Source organism: Mus caroli, unplaced genomic scaffold (genome assembly GCF_978045245.1).
Source record: "Mus caroli unplaced genomic scaffold, Mus_caroli_1 scaffold_11, whole genome shotgun sequence".
In the NCBI taxonomy this organism is placed as follows: Eukaryota; Metazoa; Chordata; class Mammalia; order Rodentia; family Muridae; genus Mus; species Mus caroli.
In genome coordinates this window covers 42,151,226-42,170,981 of record NW_028227266.1, presented here as the reverse complement: position 1 = coordinate 42,170,981, position 19,756 = coordinate 42,151,226, and the positions used below count along the sequence as shown (strand labels likewise).

Genomic DNA, 19,756 nt, shown 5'->3' with positions numbered 1-19,756 from the left:
TGTACTTTAGGGCTGGGTGGGGCTGCGCTCCAAAGCTGAACTGCAAGAGATAAGCAATGAGGGGTTTGTGTATGCAGATAGACCGACGGCTTCCCAACCCCCTGGGCACCTACCGCTCAAGGACCTGCCTCTCTGAGTAACATCAAGTCTCCCTCCCTTAGCGACCTCCGGGTTGACCTTTTGCCGCTAGCGCTCAGTCCTAGGTCCACAAAAGGGCCCCTTCGGGGCCCCAACTCTGCAGGCATAGCTTTCACCACCTCCATCCTTGCCACTCGCGGAGTGAGGGGCAGTACGGGCCCTTTAAGAGCAGCAGGACCAGCGAGCAGAAGCTTGGAAGAGAGCACTGCCGCCCGACTAGCTCCAGAGGACAGGCGCTGGGAACCAGACTACGAGAACCCGGCGGGTTCATCCAAGTGGGATCGCGGCGGGACCTCAACCATCTCTCCGCAACCGTGTTATCCTTTCTGACCCGAGCCCTGCCTTCCTCTACTGCCCGCCCTGGCCTAGCCCCGCCCCGGCCCGGGCCACCGGGACAGGGAGCCGGGGCGCGGGTGCCGCAGCCAGAGGCAGGTGAAGAGAACCGGAGTGTCCACCTCCCGCGCCGCAACGCTGAGCATCCGGGTCGAACATCCCGGTTGAGCATCTCTGCTGAGCATCCTTGCGTCGCAGCGGCCGGAGACGCGTCAAGGTGACCAGGCGAGCAGGGGACAAGAGGGTCGGCCTGGAGGGTCTGGGGTCTGCCGCTGTTTGGGGGAACAGTCCGGAGGAGAGGGATGGGGAGGCCGGCCGAGGAGCGGTACCAGTCCGTGCAGAGAGGGGCTCGGAGCCGAGGCCAGAGCCTCCCCCTGCCCACCCTGTGCCTCCTAGCTTCCCCGACCTCCGAGCGGGTGGCTACCCTCGCCCGGCCCCCAGGGACTGCTTGTCTGTGGGGTAAGGAGATTAAGGCCGCGGCGGGGAGGGAGGAGCGGGCACAGCTTCGACGGGCCGGGCGAACAAGGCCAGGCTGAGACTGCCTAGGAACGAGGCGAGGTCGCAACTGAGTGTCACTGCACCGGGTGTGTGCTGCCCAGTGCAGAAGACCCGGCGGGAAAAGGGGTGCGGACAGTTGGGGATCTGCTCGGAGAAGGAGGCTGGGGTGGGGGGAGTGGAGGCGGGGCAGCATCGGAAAGCTATGGCGCCTTGAGCAAGGGCTGGAGGGTCTGCCCGGAGCTAAGCAGGCCCTCTCCTGCAGGCCGGCTGCGTGATGGCGGAGAAGGCATTGGAGGCCGTGGGCTGTGGACTGGGCCCTGGGGCTGTGGCAATGGCTGTGACACTGGAGGACGGGGCAGAGCCCCCTGTGCTGACCACGCACCTAAAGAAGGTGGAGAACCATATTACCGAAGCACAGCGCTTCTCTCACCTGCCCAAGCGCTCTGCTGTGGACATCGAGTTCGTGGAACTGTCCTATTCCGTGCGGGAGGGGCCCTGCTGGCGCAAACGGGGTAGGTGGCAGCCCCATGGGACTCTCGCTGAGTTGCCTTTCCAGGAGCATAAGTCCTGGGGATACCCTACTCTGCGAGCTTTGTAGGCCCTAACCCTCACTGCACAAAAGCAGTTGGGGTACAAGATCCCTGCTCCCCACATCTGCCAGCACTATGGGAGTTCAAACAGCTATTGAAGCTTTTTCTTCTAAATAGACCCTATGACCTCTGGTCCGAGAATTAGTCTCTCAGTCTCTCTCAGTCTTCTCTGTCTTCTCTCTCAGTCTCTTCTCTCTCTGTCTCTTCTCTCTGTCTCTCTCTGTCTCTGTCTGTCTGTCTGTCTGTCTGTCTCTCTCTCTCTCTCTCTCTGTCTCTCTCTCCCTACCTGTGAAGGTTGGTTTGGGGAAGGGGACCACTCTATCTGTGGAGGCTGTTTTCAAGGTCCAACAGTATCCTTACACCTATTTTTAAAGATGTTCTCATTCCAGCCATCTTACTCCATTCTCGAATTGCCACAGTCCCTGGAATCGGGAGGGGTGGGGATCAGACAGAAGGGATGTCATGTTCGTGTTACCAATGAGGAAACTGAGACTTGGGGAAGTTGAATAACCTGACCAATGTCCCCCTGCTAGTAAGAGGCAGAGCAGAGCCCAAAGCCTAGAAACACACTGGAGTTCCCCCATCTTCCTCTCCTCCCCATCAGGACAGGTTTCCTAGAGCCCCTGACAAGTGCCTAATCCAATAGCTGGGCTGGGAGCCTAGAGGTTGGGCTGGGTTTGCTTCCCAGAGCTGGGTGTGGGCTAGGGGTGGGGCTGAGATGATGTCCTCTCTGGCTTAAGAAATAGCTTTGGGGTGCTTCAGAACAGGGCTCAGCATCAGCTGTCTCTACATGTTTGCTCATTTCCATAGGCGACCAAAGGGCATTGTGTGTGTGTGTGTGTGTGTGTGTGTGTGAGCTAGTGAACCGGAGGCATCTGGGCTCCTAACCCTGAGCTGTCTCTTTCAGAGCAGCTCTGGACTGAATGATGAGGTTCTTGTTATTTCCTTGGCCTTCGGAACTTTGTGCTAAGAAGAATGTGGCTAGATTAGGCATTAGGCACATCTCCTTATCAGGGTGGTGGGTGCCCTGGCGAGGGACTCCTCCCTTTAACCTTGCCAGCCTCATCTACCCTCTTATTCACTTTGCCATCTTCTAGCCCTGGCCTTTTTCTGCCTTCTGCCCTCTGTTCTCTGCCCTCTGTTCTCTGCCCTCTGCCCTCTGCCCTCTGTTCTCTGTTCTCTGTTCTCTGCCCTCTGCCCTCTGCCCTCTATCCTCTGCCCTCCTTTGCCTGGCTTTTCTGTTCTTTGGCTCCATCTCCCCTCTGGAGAGGACACAACAAAATTAAGGGTGGCAGAGAGGGGAAGTATAAGGGAGCTAGGGAAACCTCCACTTTCCTTGGGTGAGGATCTGTCCCCTTGAACTGTATATGACGTTTATTTTTCCAAACACACTCAATTAATTATTACTGATCCCACTTAATAACATAATAACCCTATTAAGTCTTTGGGAGGGAATAATACTGTCTTTTTTAATGGTGTTGAGGATGGAAGCCGGGACCTTGTCTGTGCTAAACAAGCACTCTCCCACTGAGCTATGTCCAGCCAATTATTTATTATTCTTTTACCGATGAGGAATCATAGACCCTAATGATTTAGTGACTTGCCAGTCATAATGGCACACACCTGTAATCTCAGCACTGTGAAGGCTGAGGCGGGGTGGTCGTGAGTTCAAGGTCAGCCTAGGGTACATAGGACCTCATCCCCCAAAACCTAAATAAATCAATTAAATTAAAAGATTTAGTGATCTGGCAAAATTACAGAGCTCCCAACCGAAGCAAGACTAGAGCACTGGTGTCTTTTTCCAGAGGGAGGTCTGCAGGTCCCTCACTGGCTGCATAGTTGTAATTCAGGGGGAGTTAAGAGACAAGTGTTTTCAACCCAAGGGAAGCTGTGTGGCCTTTGGTAGGCTCAATGCCTACCATTCTCTTGGCCTGACTTTCCTCCCTGGTTTCTTGGGAACTCAGCTGAGTTGGTACCTTTGAGAAAGGCAAGCGAGTGTAAGGTGATATCTGTGGCCAGCCTTGGGTTTGACTGGCATCATTGGGCTCTGGCATCAGATGAAGTGAGGGAAAGGTTCATGCTGGCAGTTTCCTTCCTCGCACAAGAAGTCAATTCGGTGAGTGCTCCGCAGATGGAACACCTTTCAGGTTGACCATGAGGAGCTTAGGCAGGGGGCTGATGCCCAAAGCTTTCCTCTCTCAGTGTGGCCTCCAGTGAGTTGATGGCTGGGGGCTCCAGTTTTCTCCGCTCTGCTGGAGAAACAGCTGAGGGTGAACAGCCTCTCAGTGGGCAGTTGGTGTGGGCAGGTCCGACGGTGGGCATGGTCCTGGGTGGCACGAGCAGCAGGTTATGCAAAGCAAACTTCCACTGTCTTTGTTGAGGGGTGCACTTTGTAGTAGGTGAGGGATGAGGGCCAGAGTCCTCCCCACAGAAGGTCTGTGAGCTCAGCAGGCCAGGCCCTGGTCCTTGGCTTCATCCCATCTCCACTTCCCAGTTCATCAGTTGGCTCTGTTCAGCCTCTGCCCTCTGTCTCCTGGGTGATGCTTATAGCAGTGCTTTCTCGCCTAAAGCCTGGAGGCTTCTGTTGTTCCTCCTGAGCTCCAATGCCACCTCTTCCAGGAAGTCACTCCTGATTTCTACCTTACTGTCTACCCTCAGAGGGTGAATTGTTGCAATTCCATCTCCACTGTTTGCTTTTCCCTCTGGCCCTAGTTTTTAGTTTCATTCTCATTTTCTTGACCATTTCTCTTACCTAGTCTGTGGCTTTCTGGAATGCAGAAATCGTGTCCTTCCTTAGTTTATTTTTTGCCTAGCGTCTGGTACAGAACTTAATACTTAGTAGTTCTGGATAAGCGTTTGTCAAGTAGCATTAAAATATAATATGCCTTGTGAAATGCACTGTGTGTGCCAAGCACTGAGCCATACGCTTTCCATGTGTTAGCTCACTGACTCTTCACAGCAATCCCGAGAGGCAGACACCGTCATCCTTATGTTACAGAGCTCAGAGAGGTTAAGCAACCTGCCTCAGGTCACACAGCTGGTAATGTGGATCCATCCGGAGTCTGAACCAGCTCCACCTGACTCCCTGCTGGTGTGCTTTACCCACTAGCTGCTTCCTGCTGAGGGAAGGATGGGTGAAATTTTATTGGCCATGTTTGGGGCTGGAGAGATAAGCTTGTGGAGCAGTGGGAGACATAAAGAAGAAGTTCTTCCCCCACCCCCCACCCCCAGTGGGGAGCATGTTTACCCAGCATCAATTGCATGTCAGGCAGACAAAGAGGATGAGGAAGCACAGACCTTTCTCCCGCAAGATGTTCCCTGACTAAGAGGCTGGGGGAGGGGCGTAAGCCCAGGCACATGAAGTGACAAATGTGCTGGCATCTGAAAAGTGCTGCGGGAACATAGGACAGGCGGCCAGCTTGGACTGCTCAGCGAGTGTCCCCGGAGTGTGTGACAGCAGTCACTATGATAAGGAGAGAGCCTTGGTCTTCTGGGACCTCAAGGCCCGCACTACAGCCTTCAGGAAAGACATCAGCTTTCCCATAGCCCTCAACCCCCCCCCCCCCAGGCTGGACTCTGACACTAGTGGCGGTCATTTCTAGTGGGGATGGGAGAAGAGGGTGGGAGCTACTGCATAAGAACTGCTAGCCCAACGGGCAGTGGTGGTGCACGCTTTTAATCCCAGCACTGGGGAGGCAGAGGCAGGCGGATTTCTGAGTTCGAGGCCAGCCTGGTCTACAGAGTGAGTTCCAGGACTGGCTAGTTCACTTATGACTAAGCCTCCTCTAAGATTCTCGATTTTCTCTCTCTCTCTCTCTCTCTCTCTCTCTCTCTCTTTCTCTCTCCCCACCGTGTGTGTGTATGCTCATGTATGCATGTGGGAAGTCAACCTCAGATATCATTCTTCAAAAACCATCTGTCCATCCATCCATCCATCCCTCCATCCCTCCCTCCCTCCATCCATCCATCCATCCATCTCTCTCTCCGTCCATCCATCTCTCCCTCCGTTCATCCCCCTGTCCACCTTGCTCTTTGAGGTAGGGTCTCTGACTGGCCAGTGAGGTCCTAAGATCAACCTACCTTGGCCTTTTCAGCACCACCAACCTCAGCCTTGTTACTGTTGTCAAAGATTCATTTTTATTTAAAACTGTGTGTGTGGTGAGGGATGCTAATCAGTAAGTGGCTCTTGCAGACACCAGAAGAGTGCCCTCATGTCCCCCAGAACTAGAGGTACCATAGTTGTGAGTCTCTGAGAGTGGGTCCCAGGACCAGAGCTTGGATCCTCTACCTGGGTAGAGACAGCTCTTAACTGCTAAGCCATCTCTCTTGCCCTTTTGGTTTGTTTTGTTTTTGTTTTTGTTTTTGTTTTTGTTTTTGTTTTTGTTTCAGACTCTGTAGCCCCGACTGGCTTGGAACTCAGAGCAATCTCCTCCTTGTCTTAGCTTCCCAAATTGGGATTACAGCAGGGATCACAGTACACAGGTTAAGCTAGGCAGTTTAAGTGCATTCGGAGATGGCGCTACAGTTCTTCCTTGTGCTTGTGTGGCAAGCGTTTTATTGACCGAGCAGAGCCATCTCTCCAGGATCCATCCTTAAAAATTACAAGGATGTCTCTGATCCGTTAGCCCTCACCAGTGACTCTCCTGTCCTTGATGTAGGTTACAAGACCCTCCTCAAGTGCCTGTCTGGTAAGTTCTGTCGCCGAGAGCTGATTGGCATCATGGGCCCCTCTGGGGCTGGCAAGTCCACATTCATGAACATCTTGGCAGGGTACAGGTGAGCGTGAAGAGTGGGGGTGGGGCAGGACTCAGAAGAGGGGCCTCTCAGGAGAGGGTGGAAGGTGTTCTAACATGGCTTTGGTGCTCATGGCCAACCAATCTCCCTGCAGGGAGTCAGGGATGAAGGGGCAGATCCTGGTTAACGGGAGGCCGCGTGAGCTGAGGACCTTCCGCAAGATGTCCTGCTACATCATGCAGGATGATATGCTACTGCCTCATCTCACAGTCCTGGAGGCCATGATGGTGAGGAGAGGGTGGCCTTCTCCTCCACCAAGCTCCCCTACCATCCCCAGCTGAAGGGGCTGGGCAGGGCCTGACACACATGCCTGTTTTACTGGTTTGTCACTTGTTTAGGTCTCTGCCAACCTGAAGCTGAGTGAGAAGCAAGAGGTGAAGAAGGAACTGGTGAGTGGGTCAGGGGGTCAGGGGTCAGAGTTCAGGGGGCGGGCCCTTCCGAGGCCCCAGGTTGGGTGGGGAACATGGGCTTCAAGGGCAATGCTTTATGAAACTAGGGTGGTGCTTAGGCGAGGCCTGCATATGGAGGCTGACTGGGACTGGGTGGGGGTGCCTGCAGGTGACAGAGATCCTGACAGCCCTGGGACTGATGTCCTGCTCTCACACGAGGACAGCCCTGCTCTCTGGAGGGCAGAGGAAGCGCCTGGCCATTGCTCTGGAACTGGTCAACAACCCGCCTGTCATGTTCTTTGATGAGCCTACCAGGTAGCTCCCTGCTTCTTCAGATCTGGGTTTTCCCCTTTCTCAACCCTTAACCAGGGCTGGGTGTGGAGTCTGGTGAATGGCTCCATGGCTGGAGGCCAGCTCCCTTGCTTGCAGCCTTCTGGGGACTCCATCCTTGCTAATCTAATCAGAGCTAAGAATCTTTCATCCAGGTGTTGATCTGGATGCCCCACTCCACCCTCCTGATTGACATCTCCCTCTCCTCTCCCCAGCACCCAGCCGTTAGTCATCACATCCTTCTTTTGGCAGCTCTCAATGTTTGCCCAGTCCCATCCCTAATGCTTGAGATCTGGGCATCATCAGGATTCATATCCCTGCGGTCAGTCCCCCAAGCACCTTTCTCCAACCTGTAGCCAGAATGGGCTTTCTAAATGACAGGTCTGGCAAACGCCACTCTTCCTGCTTCAGTCCATGCAATGAGTCCCATCTGCCCTCAAAATAGTCAATGGTTTCTTCTCTGGTCTTTCATATTTTATGTTTTAATAATGCTAAGCTGCGATTCCCATTGAAGTCTGTGTTTTAAGCCCCTCAGCTTGACCCTTGCTATGGCTTCTGTGTGAAATACCCTTCATCACACCACCTTCCATTGTCCCCACACCAGCTAACTCTTGCTCTTTCTAGACTCGGGACCCTTCCCTGGCTGTCTGCACCCCTTGCTAGAGCATAGCATGGCATGGCTGACCCCTGGCCAGTTTTTCAGTTTGTGTTGCTATTCCACATTTTACTTCTCCTCAAGTCAACCATGGGCTTGTCTGTCTGTCTCTAGACCAGTCTAGCATGAGCCCTTGCCACCCCAGCCCCTGGTACACAACAGGTGCTTGGCATATGGTTTTTAAACTGAGCAGTGTTCTGGGCTTGCAAACATCTGAACCACAGGAGGTGTGCAGGATTCGGGGGCTTCTCGGTTTACTTTCTGTGACTGTAATAAAGGTCATGGCCAAAAGCAATGTGGGGAGAGAGGAAAGGGTTTATTGGACTTACACGCTCAGTTCACAGTTTGTAGTTAAGGGAAATAAAGGCAGGAACTCAAACAGGAGCAGAGCCAGGGCCCATGGAAGAATGCCATTTACCCGCTTGCCCTCTGAGGCTCATTCAGTTTGCTTTTTATACAACTCAGGACCACCTATCAGGGAGTGGCCCCGCCCACAGTGGGCTATGCCCTCCCTTATCAATCATTAATCAGGAAATGACCTCACAGGCTTCTCTGATGGAAGCATCTTCTCAATTAATATTCCCTCTTCCCAGATGACTCAAGTTTGTGTCACATTGACAAAGACTAACCAGTTCAGGGGTGGCCAGAGGGGTGCCTTCCCACTAGTTCCATCCCTTTCACAGAAGCCGCCCCACCTCACTCACCCCTTCTTAGCCATATCCGCCTCACTGGTCCCTGGTGACCTCTCTCTGGACAGCGGTCTAGACAGCGCTTCTTGTTTCCAAGTGGTGTCCCTCATGAAGTCCCTGGCCCATGGGGGCCGCACCGTCATCTGCACCATCCACCAGCCCAGTGCCAAGCTCTTTGAGATGTTTGACAAGGTCAGTATCGTATCCCTGGGTCACCAAGAAGGCTGGCTTGTGATAGGGAGACACATGTGTCAGTGGGCCCCCAAGTCCGCTGGTCATGTTTTCCTCATGTATGCCTTTCTGCCTCAGCTCTACATCCTGAGCCAGGGGCAGTGCATCTTCAAGGGCGTGGTTACCAACCTGATTCCCTATCTGAAGGGGCTTGGCTTGCACTGTCCCACCTACCACAACCCCGCTGACTTCAGTAAGTGAGGGCTCCTGGGAGGATTCGGGTGACAGAAGAGGGCCAAACATTGGGTTTGGTTTGTTGAGGCCTCTTGGGGACAGAGAGCTCATTGTCACCTGCCTTCCCCATCTATCAAAGAAGGACTGTCCCGCCCTTGGGAATTGGGGGTGAAGCCTAGCTGAGCACTCTGCTCTGTGTCCCCCTAGTCATTGAGGTGGCCTCTGGAGAGTATGGAGACCTGAACCCCATGCTGTTCAGGGCTGTGCAGAATGGCCTTTGCACCATGGCCGAGAAGAAGAGCAGCCCTGGGAAGAATGAGGTCCCTGCCCACTGCCCCACTTGCCCTCCGGTGAGTGGGGTGGAGAGGGCAGAGTTGGGGAGGGGAGATGGGACCATAGACAACGCCACTGCCAAAAAAACTGTCCCCAGAGGCATTGCTGCCATTGTGTAATGAGAAGTCTGATGCTTGGGACAGAACTTCTGTTAACAGCCGTGTGAGCTCCAGGGCTTTGAACTTCTCGTCCACCTGTTCCTCCAGAGCTGCTATGAGCATCTTTGGTGCACTGCCCTCAGAGCCTGCTCAGGGCCCATCTGGAAAGTGGGCCAGTGCAGTTGCTAACATCGGGGCCCGGGTGGGCTGCTGTCATCTCTAACCCAGAGGTGACCACACTAGGTTCACAAAACAGGTGGAAAGACTAAGCTACCAAATTCCAGTTAGCAGGCCATAGTGGCAGCCAGGGTCGACTTAGTGTCAGATCCCTCCTTAGATGGGATGCCATCACTCCTAAAAGCCAGGGGCTTGGCTGTTGTCATTATCAGTCATTGTCATCTTTGCTAATCAATGGGTAATCCAGTGTGGCCCATTCAAACAATTATAGCCTTAGAGTTAGTGGTAATGAAGTGAAGAAGGGGCCAGTCAGATGAGCCAGAAGGGGTCCTTGACTCCTTCCTGTCTCCTGTCGCCCAAGTGTCTTTATGTGCTCTCTCTGCACCCTCAAGTTCCCTGAGGTTCTCACCCCTCAATTCAGAGCAGCTCAGGGGCAAAGGCTCCTCCTTCTGCAGGCCTGGGCACTGTCCTGGGAAGAGCTTGGGACTCTCCCATCTACTGAGCTGGATGGGCAGTGAGTGGGTGGGTTAGGGTACACTCATCTAGTCCCCTTTCTTCTCCCCTAGGAACTGGATCCTATTGAAAGCCACACATTTGCCACCAGCACCCTAACCCAGTTCTGCATCCTCTTCAGGAGGACTTTCTTGTCCATCCTCAGGGACACGGTGAGATGTCAAGCTGAGGGGTAGGAGGTGTAGGCTGGACCTCTTGGGCTGTAGCACTACTCTCCCATGTAATGGCTCTGTATGCCTGCAGGACATGCTTCAGCTGACTTCCCGTATTAGCATGGCCTCCCCTCCACCTCCCACTCCCTCGGCCTGAAACACACATTTCTTCTTTTAATGGCCCGGGCCATAGGTCCTGACCCACTTGCGGTTCATGTCACATGTGTTGATCGGCGTCCTCATTGGCCTCCTCTACCTGCACATTGGCGATGATGCCAGCAAAGTCTTCAACAACACCGGCTTCCTCTTCTTTTCCATGCTCTTCCTCATGTTTGCGGCCCTCATGCCGACCGTGCTCACCTGTGAGCTGATCTGCCCGGCGGGTGGATCGGGTGGGGGTGCGGGGCAGGAGGCAGGGGCCAAGGCTTAGCCCGTGGAGCCTGACCTCCCTGTGTGCTCAGTTCCCTTAGAGATGGCGGTCTTCATGAGGGAGCACTTGAACTACTGGTACACTCTCAAAGCCTATTACTTGGCCAAGACCATGGCTGATGTGCCCTTCCAGGTGAGTCTTGTGGAATGTGTGGGCTAATGGGAACCCTCACAAGACATGGGGAATTGTAACCAAAGCCAGGGGTAGTGGCGCGTCTCATCCCAACACATGGGGTGGAGGTAGGGTTGCAGGTGTGTGTGCTGAGACAGGAGGACTGCCATGAATTCAAGTCCAGCCAGAGCTACAGTGTGACTAGCTATCTCAAAATAAATAAATGAAGAGGTGGCCATAATAACAGAATAACAAATGTCTCTGAGTCCTAGGCAGCAGAGAATGCATAGGATCTAGAGCTTTACTTATTTGTAACCAGTTTGTCTTTGCTTCCATGATCCCACCTGGAAAATGGAATGGCAACAGTGTCCTTCTCAGAGTTGAGCTTCAGAATTAAATGTGACTGCATATAAAGTTGAATTTCTAATTTTAATTTCTGACTTTTTTTGAGACAGGGTCTATCTGCATAGCCCTGGCTGGCCTCACTATGTAGACCAGGCTGGCCTCGAACTCACAGAGCATGGCTTGCTCTGCTTCCCGAGTACTGGGAGTTATGTGTGCAATGCCATTCCTGGCAATTTTTAAATATGTATTTATTTATCTTGTGTGTGTACACATCTGTGCCAGAGTCTATGTAAGGAGGTCAGAGGAGAGCATGCAGAATTCAATCCTCCTCCGCATGTGGATTCTCAGGATTGAACACTGGCAGACTGGGCGAGCAAGCGCCTTTACCTGCTGAGCCAACTTGCTGGCTGCCTATAATGTTTTTAGAAGAGATCATGTCCTAGAGATACCAGCTGGCAGTTGTTCAGCACATTACCACCTCGCTTGAAGCTTCGGGGCCACCAATAACCCTTTGTGCAAATCACAGAAAAGGGTTCCTTTATCTAGGTGTGGCCAGGCACACCAGTAATCCCAGCCCTTGGATGCTTAGGGATTCAAGGTCACCCATGGCTACATACAGAGTTTGAGACCAGAATGGGCTATGAGAGACACCTGGCTCAAACAAACACACAAACAGCAAAAGGGGAGGTGGATGCTGCTCTGTGCTATGTATAGAGCTTAGAGAGAGATACAAGCGACACCTTGGCCTCTGGATGTCTCTGTCTGGGAGTTGTGAGCCTACAGAACACAATGTGTTCTAGCTAGAGACACACACTCTCTCTCTCTCTCTCCTCTCTTATTTATTTAGATTATTTCTGAAACAGGGCCTCAATATGTAAGTCAGGACTGTACTAGAACTGACTAGATTAGGCTGACTTTGAACTTTGCAGCAATCCCCCTGGCTCAACCTTTCAAGGGCTAAGACAGTATCACTTGACAGAAATGATAACTTCTATTTAAGGTGTAAAATTGATATTAAGGGTTAGCAAACAAAATGAAGCAAATTAATAAACCTTTCATTTTATTTTTGTATAAGACCATCTAAGATATGCTTATTTAGCAAAAAATACAGATCTACTGTAGCCTTAGTAATTAGAGTCTCCATGGCCTGCTTTAGATTTACCCAGCCCACATGTCTGCTTCTTTGTGTCCAAGAGGGGGCAGCCTCAAGGGGAAACAGAGCTCTCTCCTAGGGAGAGTTAATTCTTTAATAACACAAGGAGCCTTTGCTCATCTATAAAAGATTAAAAATGCTTGCTGCTCTTCCAAAGGACTAGAGTTTAGTACACACACACACACACACCTCACACAGAGACACACTAGACACACACCGATGGAACAGACAAACACTACCCTGGAATGATGAGAAGGACTGTGCATACTCAGAGATGGGAGGAGTCACCACGCCTGAACCTGTCAGAGCACCAGACCAAAGCTATGCAAGATGTAATCAGGGAGGAAGGAGACACGTGTCAGTCTACAAGGTGGCATGAACAAGAGCGGAGAAGACTGTAGAGGGCTGAGGAGCCCTGGGAACACTCATTTCCCAGGAAAGTACGACTTCGGTCACCTGCCCTTGACTCGAAGGTCCCTAACCGGCTCTGTGACTGCTCCCCAGGTGGTATGCCCAGTGGTGTACTGCAGCATCGTGTACTGGATGACAGGCCAGCCAGCCGAGACCAGTCGCTTCCTCCTCTTCTCAGCCTTGGCCATAGCCACCGCCTTAGTTGCCCAGTCTTTGGGACTCTTGATTGGCGCTGCCTCTACCTCCTTGCAGGTGGGAAAGTTGGCACCCAGGAGGGGGTCTTGTGGGAGGCATCAAGAACTGCCATGGGGTAGGTGGAACTGTGTCCCCCTGTAACAGCCAAGCTCTGTTCCCCTCTCCTTCAGGTGGCCACTTTTGTGGGCCCAGTGACTGCCATCCCTGTCCTCTTGTTCTCCGGTTTCTTCGTCAGTTTCAAGACCATCCCCACTTACTTGCAGTGGAGCTCCTACCTCTCCTATGTCAGGTGGGTGTGGTTCCCTCCCCACAGGCAGTCCTCCCAGCTCTCAAGGGGCTGTGCCATGTCTGATGTCTGCCCCTGCCCCTTGTAACCTGGCTGGGCTCTGGTGATTTATGGAGGGACAGGGATCCCGTGCCCCCTGGTTCACTCTGATGTTCCTGTTTATCTAGGTATGGCTTTGAGGGTTTGATCCTGACCATCTATGGTATGGAGCGAGGACACCTGACCTGCTTAGATGAACAGTGCCCATTCCGGGACCCACAAATCATTTTGCGTGAGCTGGATGTGGAGGAGGCCAAACTCTACATGGACTTCCTGGTCCTGGGCATTTTCTTCCTTGCCCTGCGGCTGCTGGCATACCTTGTGCTCCGGTACCGGGTCAAGTCTGAGAGATAGAGCCTGGCTCCTACCTCTTCTGGGCAGGAAGCCCCCAGTTCCAGCCCTTTGGGGCTGTTTTAAACTTGTAGACTTGGGCGTTGGTTGCTGGTGCAGCTGCCCTTCTCTCCCTCAGCTGCTTCTCAGGCTGGCTGGCTGTGGGCTGTGTCTCCCAGCCTCAGCCCCAGAGGTAGGGCTCCAGCCCTCCCGTCAAGGCCAGGAGTCTTCCCAAGTTGATGCAGTTGGTAGCTTCTTCCCTACTGTCTCCAACACCTGCATGCAAAGACCGCTGGGAGGTTGCTGCCCTCCTCTGCCGAAAGCACCCTCCTCTGTTGTTTGCCTGGGAGCTCCACGTTCTCTAGGCCTTGACTTACAAGTGATCAGATTGACCCCCCTCTGGGGTCCCCACCACACTCTGCTATCAGGTTGGAGTCCCAGGGCTGGGCCCTGGTGGGGTCCCCAGGGAGTCCCATCATGGACATTGAATGGAGCAAGGAGGGACTCTGGAAGCTTCCTCCTCTTTCCCTTTCCCTCCCAACACCCACTTTGGCAAATTTGGACTATCTGTTGGGACAGAAGCCGGGCTTTCTGTCTGTGCCACCACTCCCAATCCTGGAGATTGGAGAGAGCATGGGATGTCCCGGCCCCTTCCCTAAGCCTTCAGTCAGGGTAGACCTCAACATCACCTCTGCAATAATGTCTGTGTCACTCTCCCATCGGCCACAGGACCTGGAGAATGCACTTTATTCTGGGGGGTGAGGCAGGGAAGCCCCCATCCTCCTTCCTTGCTGCTGCTGGGGCTCAGTTCCACGGGCTCCTTTCCTCTCCAGAATCACATCACAGGCACACAAAGGCCACCAGGCAATCTCAGCCCTACACAGGCACCATCCCTTGTGGCTCAGAGGAAGAGTGGCTGTGGCAGGGAGCAGTCCCAACGTCCTCCTGCAGAATCCCACTTTGGAGGCTAAAAATGAGACTGGTATGACCCAGTGTGACTCCAGGCTCAGCAGGTGTCTATCTCCCAGTCTTCCCTCCCTCTCGAGCCCGGGGTGGCGCTGGCCTTCCGGAGGTCAGAACCCAACAAGCACAAGAATGGGCATAGCTGGCCTCAGCCACTGCTCCCCCATGGCCCTCCTTTTGTGCCCCAAGCTGACACTCGCTCACCTGCCCCTCCTCCAGCTGCCTGCTGCTCACTCAAACTTCTGTTCACATGTATTCATCTTCCGGTCAGCAGCTGGTTCCTGGACATCAGAGCGGTGGGGCCTGGACATCAGGTGGCAGACACACCTGTCTATCTTCTTGGTGGGTCCAGGTTCATCCTATATCTGGTTTCTCCTCCTCCAGGACTCTTTCCCCAGTCCCTGTGCTCACTCCTCTGTATCTGCCCCAGGTTCTTCTCATTACACAGAGACCAGTTGTATTTGTGGGATTTCACCCATTATTAATAAAACCTATATTTATACAGTATGCAGGGTGTGAATGTTGATCTCCCATCTGTTATCATAAGCTACAGGAGGAGGTCTTCAAAGCACTTGGCAAGATGCCTGCCAGCCTTGGAGATCTTGTGGCAGGGATGTTAGGTCTTAGGCATATATCAAATTCATGAATGTGTATCCTATGAAATATTTGTGTCATACTTCCTGCCTGACCAAATCTTCACTGTCAACCCACACTGTCCTTTGTTGTCATTCCCACTTTTCAGATGAGAGAATGGTGACCTTGGCCCTTAAATAGTGGAAATGGAGCCTTGAATGCTAGACATGTAGCTCAGGTGTCCAAGTGCTTGCTTAGCATGCATGAAAACCAGGCTCAGTCTCCAGTGCTGTAAAATCCAGATGGAGGGGCATGCATGCACGTGTTATCCCAGAACTAGGGAGGTGGGCACAGGAGGATGGGAAGCTCAAAGTCACCCTTAGTTACTTAGGGATCGAGGCAAGCCTGGGTAATATGAGAGAGACCCTTCCTAAAGGTGGGCAGGGTGAGAAGTACAATATGGAGACCAAATCTTCTGCTACCAGACTCCCTTCTCTCAGCACTGGTCAGGGCGCTTGGTCATGGCTGGGTCTGCAAGCTGTGTGTGGACATTTATGTTGGATGCATAGGTATATTACCATAGTGGTCCATGACTCTGTCCGGGGCTCGTGGAGCCGTGGTAGTGCCTCGGGGGAAGGGAGAGTGCCAGTCAGTGGTTTTCAGAAAGGGAAATGGGAAACAGAAAAGCCTCTAGAGCAATAGTTCTTAGCCTTCCCAATGCTGCGGCCCTTTAATACAGTTCCTCAAGTTGTGGTGATCCCCAACCATAAATTTATCTCACTGCTACCTCATAACTGTCATTTTGCTACTGTTGTGAATCGTAATGTAAATATCTGATATGCAGGATATCTGATACTTGACTCCCATGGGGTCTGACCCATAGGTTGAGAAGCATTGCCCTAGAGCCTTATCTGCCTCCAGGATGGGAGTGGCAGGCACCTTACTGGGCTTACTCTAATTTTCTTTCTCTCTCTCTTTTTTTTAAAGATTTATTTATTATTTCATGTATGTGAGTACACTGTCACTGTCTTCAGTCATACCAGAAGAGGGCATTGGATCCCCATTACAGATGGTTGTAAGCCACCATGTGGTTGCTGGAAATTAAACTCAGGACCTCTGGAAGAGCAGAGCCACCTCTCCAGACCCCTAATTTTCTCTTTTCCTTTCCATTTTTTTTTTCTACTTGGCCACCTATAGCAGGGCTGAGTGATCAGTAATCAACACAACACATTAGAGGCTTGGAGTGGGCAAGGGTTCTGAGGGGTTGAGAAGGGGCTTGAGCCCTGGTGGCAGATGGCCCAACAAGCTCTGTATTGTCTCATCTTTTCTCTCCTGGGTTGGAAAATTGAAAGAACCTACTGAAACCAGCCCTGTCAGCTGTCTGGGATGCCACAGTTGTGCCACAGGTAGAGGAAGTGTTCTGGTCTGGACTAGGATCTAGACTTGTTGGGTACTCAACTGTAGACAGACTAACTTCATTTCTTACAAAGACTTGGAGCGAGGGGGAGAATTTGGGAATCTGAATTCTAGGTTGTTTGAGGGGGCATTTAGGGACCTTCTTCCTTGAGTGATGCTGATAAGGGGCTCGTCAAAAGTTAAAGGTCTCTCCATCAGCTAGTTTTCCTGCCTCCCTCCCTGCCTCCCTCCCTTCTTCTTCTTCTTCTTCTTCTTCTTCTTCTTCTTCTTCTTCTTCTTCTTCTTCTTCTTTTTTTTTTTTCTTATTTCTTGATGACATCAGGGCCTCACTCTGTAAACCTGGCTGGCCTGAAGCTCACTATGGAGGCCAGGCTGGCCTCAAACTCCAGGACCTGCCTACCTCAGCCTCTTGAGTGTTAGGATTAAGGGTCACCACACACAGATGCTCTTATTTTCTCTAATATTCGTTTTTATTATTTATTCATCTGGGTGGAGCTTCTTTCTTTCTATACAGGTTCTCATATGGTGCAGGCTGGCCTTGAACTTACTATGTCACCGCAGAGCTGTTCTAGCATTTGGTTCTCCTGTGCCTACCTACCAAACACCACACTTTCAAGCAGGTACATCTGGTTTATGCACTGAATTGCAAATTAAACTCAGGGCTGCGTGTACAGAAGGCAAGCACTATAACAACTGGGCTGTATCTCCAGGCTCCTTCCTGACCATGTAGCCCAGGTTTTCCTTGAATTCAAAGCAATTCGGTAAGTGCTGGGATTACAGGAATGAGCATTTGGCTGCAGGTTGAACCTAAGACCCTGCACATCCCCAGGCCTTTTAAAGCTGTTTTATACTTTTAGACAAGTTGGCTGTCATTGCCTGTGTTGCCTTTGAGCTCCCTCTGTAACCTAGGTAGGCCTTGAATTTATAACTATCTGTCTTCAACCTCCTAAATAGCTGGAATTACAGTCTCTGACCCTCCTTTGGTTGGTTCTCTTTTAAAATGTAAACCTGTCTTCAACCCATACCAAACACAGTCTACGCCGAGCTACACTCTAAGCCCCCAATGAAGTAGGTCTGAAATAATCAAACACCTTTGATTGAAGTTCCACAGAGACTAGAGAGGGCCCCTTTGAAGCCAGGAATCAACTTCAGGCACAGAGGATACTTGGACAACAGTTCACAGATTCACAGAGAGAGCTTTTGATTCCCACAGCAGCCCCAAGATGGGGCTAAGAGCAGTGGTACCACCATCTCCATTTACAGCAAAGGAACCTGAGGTGGGCAGAGGGCGACAGGCGAGCTCTCCAGACACTGCTCTTGCAACCTGCACATCCAGCTATATCTGGAAATGGATGCTCTCTCTCTCTCTCTCTCTCTCTCTCTCTCTCTCTCTCTCTCTCTCTTGCCCACCTGCTAGGCCTCAGAGACTGTATTCACAGCATGCTGCCTCTGTGTCAGGGCTCTCGCAAAGTGCTGGCGGGTAGAGTTGATTGAGATGGATCTCTGTGCCATGGCTCTCAGAGCACCTGGTGGCTCACACTGAGGCCAGACAACAGAGGACATGCCCACAGCATGACTCACAGTCCTCCTGTCTGCAGAGGCCAGTCAAATTATATGTTAATATAATAACCCACACAGTTGTCATACTCATAGGGGGAAGGGAATGGTTTTGCTGTGAGCAATAAACAATAATTGTAGCCAGGTCCAGGTGACAGTTGACTTCCCACGGCAAGGTAAGTGGAGAGAGACTACTGGACCCCAAATGTCACCCCTGAGACTATATCTATGGAGATGCTCATATTATTCAATCTCTGGAAGAACTTTATTTATTTATCCATCCACCATCCACCCTTCCATCTGTCCATCCATCCATTTATCCATCCTTTTCTTTTTCTTTTCAGGACAGAGTTTCTCTGTGTATTCCTGGCTATCCTGAAACTCGCTCTGTAGACCAGGATGGCCTTGAACTCAGAGATCCACCTGCCTCTGCCTTCTTGTACTGAAATTAAAGGCATGTGCTACCTCCACCCAGACTCTTTTATTTTTAATATTTAAAAAAATATGCGTAAAAAATGTTCAGCCGGGCGGTGGTGGCGCACGCCTTTAATCCCAGCACTTGGGAGGCAGGGGCAGGCGGATTTCTGAGTTCGAGGCCAGCCTGGTCTACAAAGTGAGTTCCAGGACAGCCAGGGCTATACAGAGAAACCCTGTCTCGAAAAACCAATAAATAAATAAATAAGCATATGGGTATTTTGCTTGCATGTGTATTTGTGTACCATATACATGCAGTGCCTGAAGAGGCCAGAAGAGGGCATCAGATCCACTGAGAATGGAGTTACAGATGGTTGTGAGCTGCTGTGTAGATGCTGGGAATGGAACCCAGGCCCTCTGGAAGAGCAGCCAGTGCTCCTAAGGGCCGAGCCATTCTCCAATCTTAGAAGAACATCTCTTAAAATGCAAATATGCCCTTTTCCATGCTGCCCAGTGACTTTTTTCCTTCTGACTTTTTAACAGCCAGTTCAACTGTCAGGGTCTCTGCTAGAGGCAGGTAGTAATTTTCCTAATAGTTTGCCTCAGCTTCTGAAGAAATTCATTGTCAAGTATGGTGGGTCCCTGCATGGCTTGCTCTGCTTGGCAGCCCAGGGTAAATGTTCAGTACTGGCCTAACACCACACATGGAATAAACGGACAATCACCTAGATAAAATTATCACCATTGGCCTTCTGTTCCTCCGGAGGGTAGACCACAAAAGCCTCTTCCCAGCCGGCCCTGAGGAGCCTCTCTCTCTCTGAGTTCTCTATTTCATGTCTGTTCTCTGCACATTGCACACCAGTGTTTGCATGTGGAGGCGTTCCTTGGTTGAAGGTTACTGTCGGCTCGGTTACGAGAACCTTGGGTGTTCCTTGAATGGAAGGGATGAGGGTTGGGGTTTTTAGAACACGGAAGTCCCAAGGCTAAAACCATGACGGGATGTCAGACAGGAAGAACAGGTTGGAGAAGGAAGTATCTATCGGTACCCATTCTTCCTTCCTGGCCAGAATGGTCAGAGGCCCCCCTCTAGAGTCTTGGGACTGAATGACACAGAAGGGGAGGATCCAAGAAGGGCTGTCTTCTGCCTGGAGGTAAGCTACGTTTGTGAGCAGGAAGGGAGGTCAGGATGCTCTGGGGATGAGTATCTAAGTGTAAGGAAGGCCTAGACCGGAGCTTTTGTTCTGACTCATCTAATTCCAACAGGGACGACCTGCGCCCGAGTCATTTACTCTTCCACACTTCCGTGTCTTCATCTGTAAAATGGGCTTCATCAAGTCCAGACTTGGAGGTGGATGAGGTCATCGGCTGGGCCTGACGCTTGGGAACCTGCAGGGGGCAGTACGGGAACCTGGGCCCTGGGAGGACCGGGTGGGGCCGAG

At 51.8% G+C, this 19,756-nt stretch overlaps 1 protein-coding gene across 1 annotated transcript; it reads left to right on the top strand.

Annotated features, from left to right (window-relative positions):
• The first annotated feature begins 41 nt into the window (after positions 1 to 41).
• On the top strand, positions 42 to 14,817 carry Abcg4 (ATP binding cassette subfamily G member 4). The gene is made up of 15 exons (XM_021171897.3): positions 42 to 688; positions 1,232 to 1,481; positions 6,218 to 6,335; positions 6,448 to 6,580; positions 6,692 to 6,742; positions 6,912 to 7,057; positions 8,485 to 8,608; positions 8,726 to 8,840; positions 9,029 to 9,171; positions 9,996 to 10,094; positions 10,288 to 10,456; positions 10,556 to 10,656; positions 12,638 to 12,796; positions 12,910 to 13,028; positions 13,193 to 14,817. The coding sequence occupies exons 2-15, from the start codon at positions 1,244 to 1,246 to the stop codon at positions 13,416 to 13,418; spliced, it is 1,941 nt and encodes a 646-aa protein (XP_021027556.1). The 5' UTR covers positions 42 to 688; positions 1,232 to 1,243; the 3' UTR covers positions 13,419 to 14,817.
• The last annotated feature ends 4,939 nt before the right edge of the window (positions 14,818 to 19,756 follow it).

Excerpts from the sequence above, each read along its gene's own strand:
- Abcg4 (XM_021171897.3), top strand. The coding sequence starts at position 1,244 with ATGGCGGAGAAGGCATTGGAGGCCGTGGGCTGTGGACTGGGCCCTGGG. Across the intron at positions 6,336-6,447 it reads AACATCTTGGCAGGGTACAG|GGAGTCAGGGATGAAGGGGC; the intron begins GTGAGCGTGAAG and ends ATCTCCCTGCAG. Across the intron at positions 13,029-13,192 it reads TCCTACCTCTCCTATGTCAG|GTATGGCTTTGAGGGTTTGA; the intron begins GTGGGTGTGGTT and ends CTGTTTATCTAG.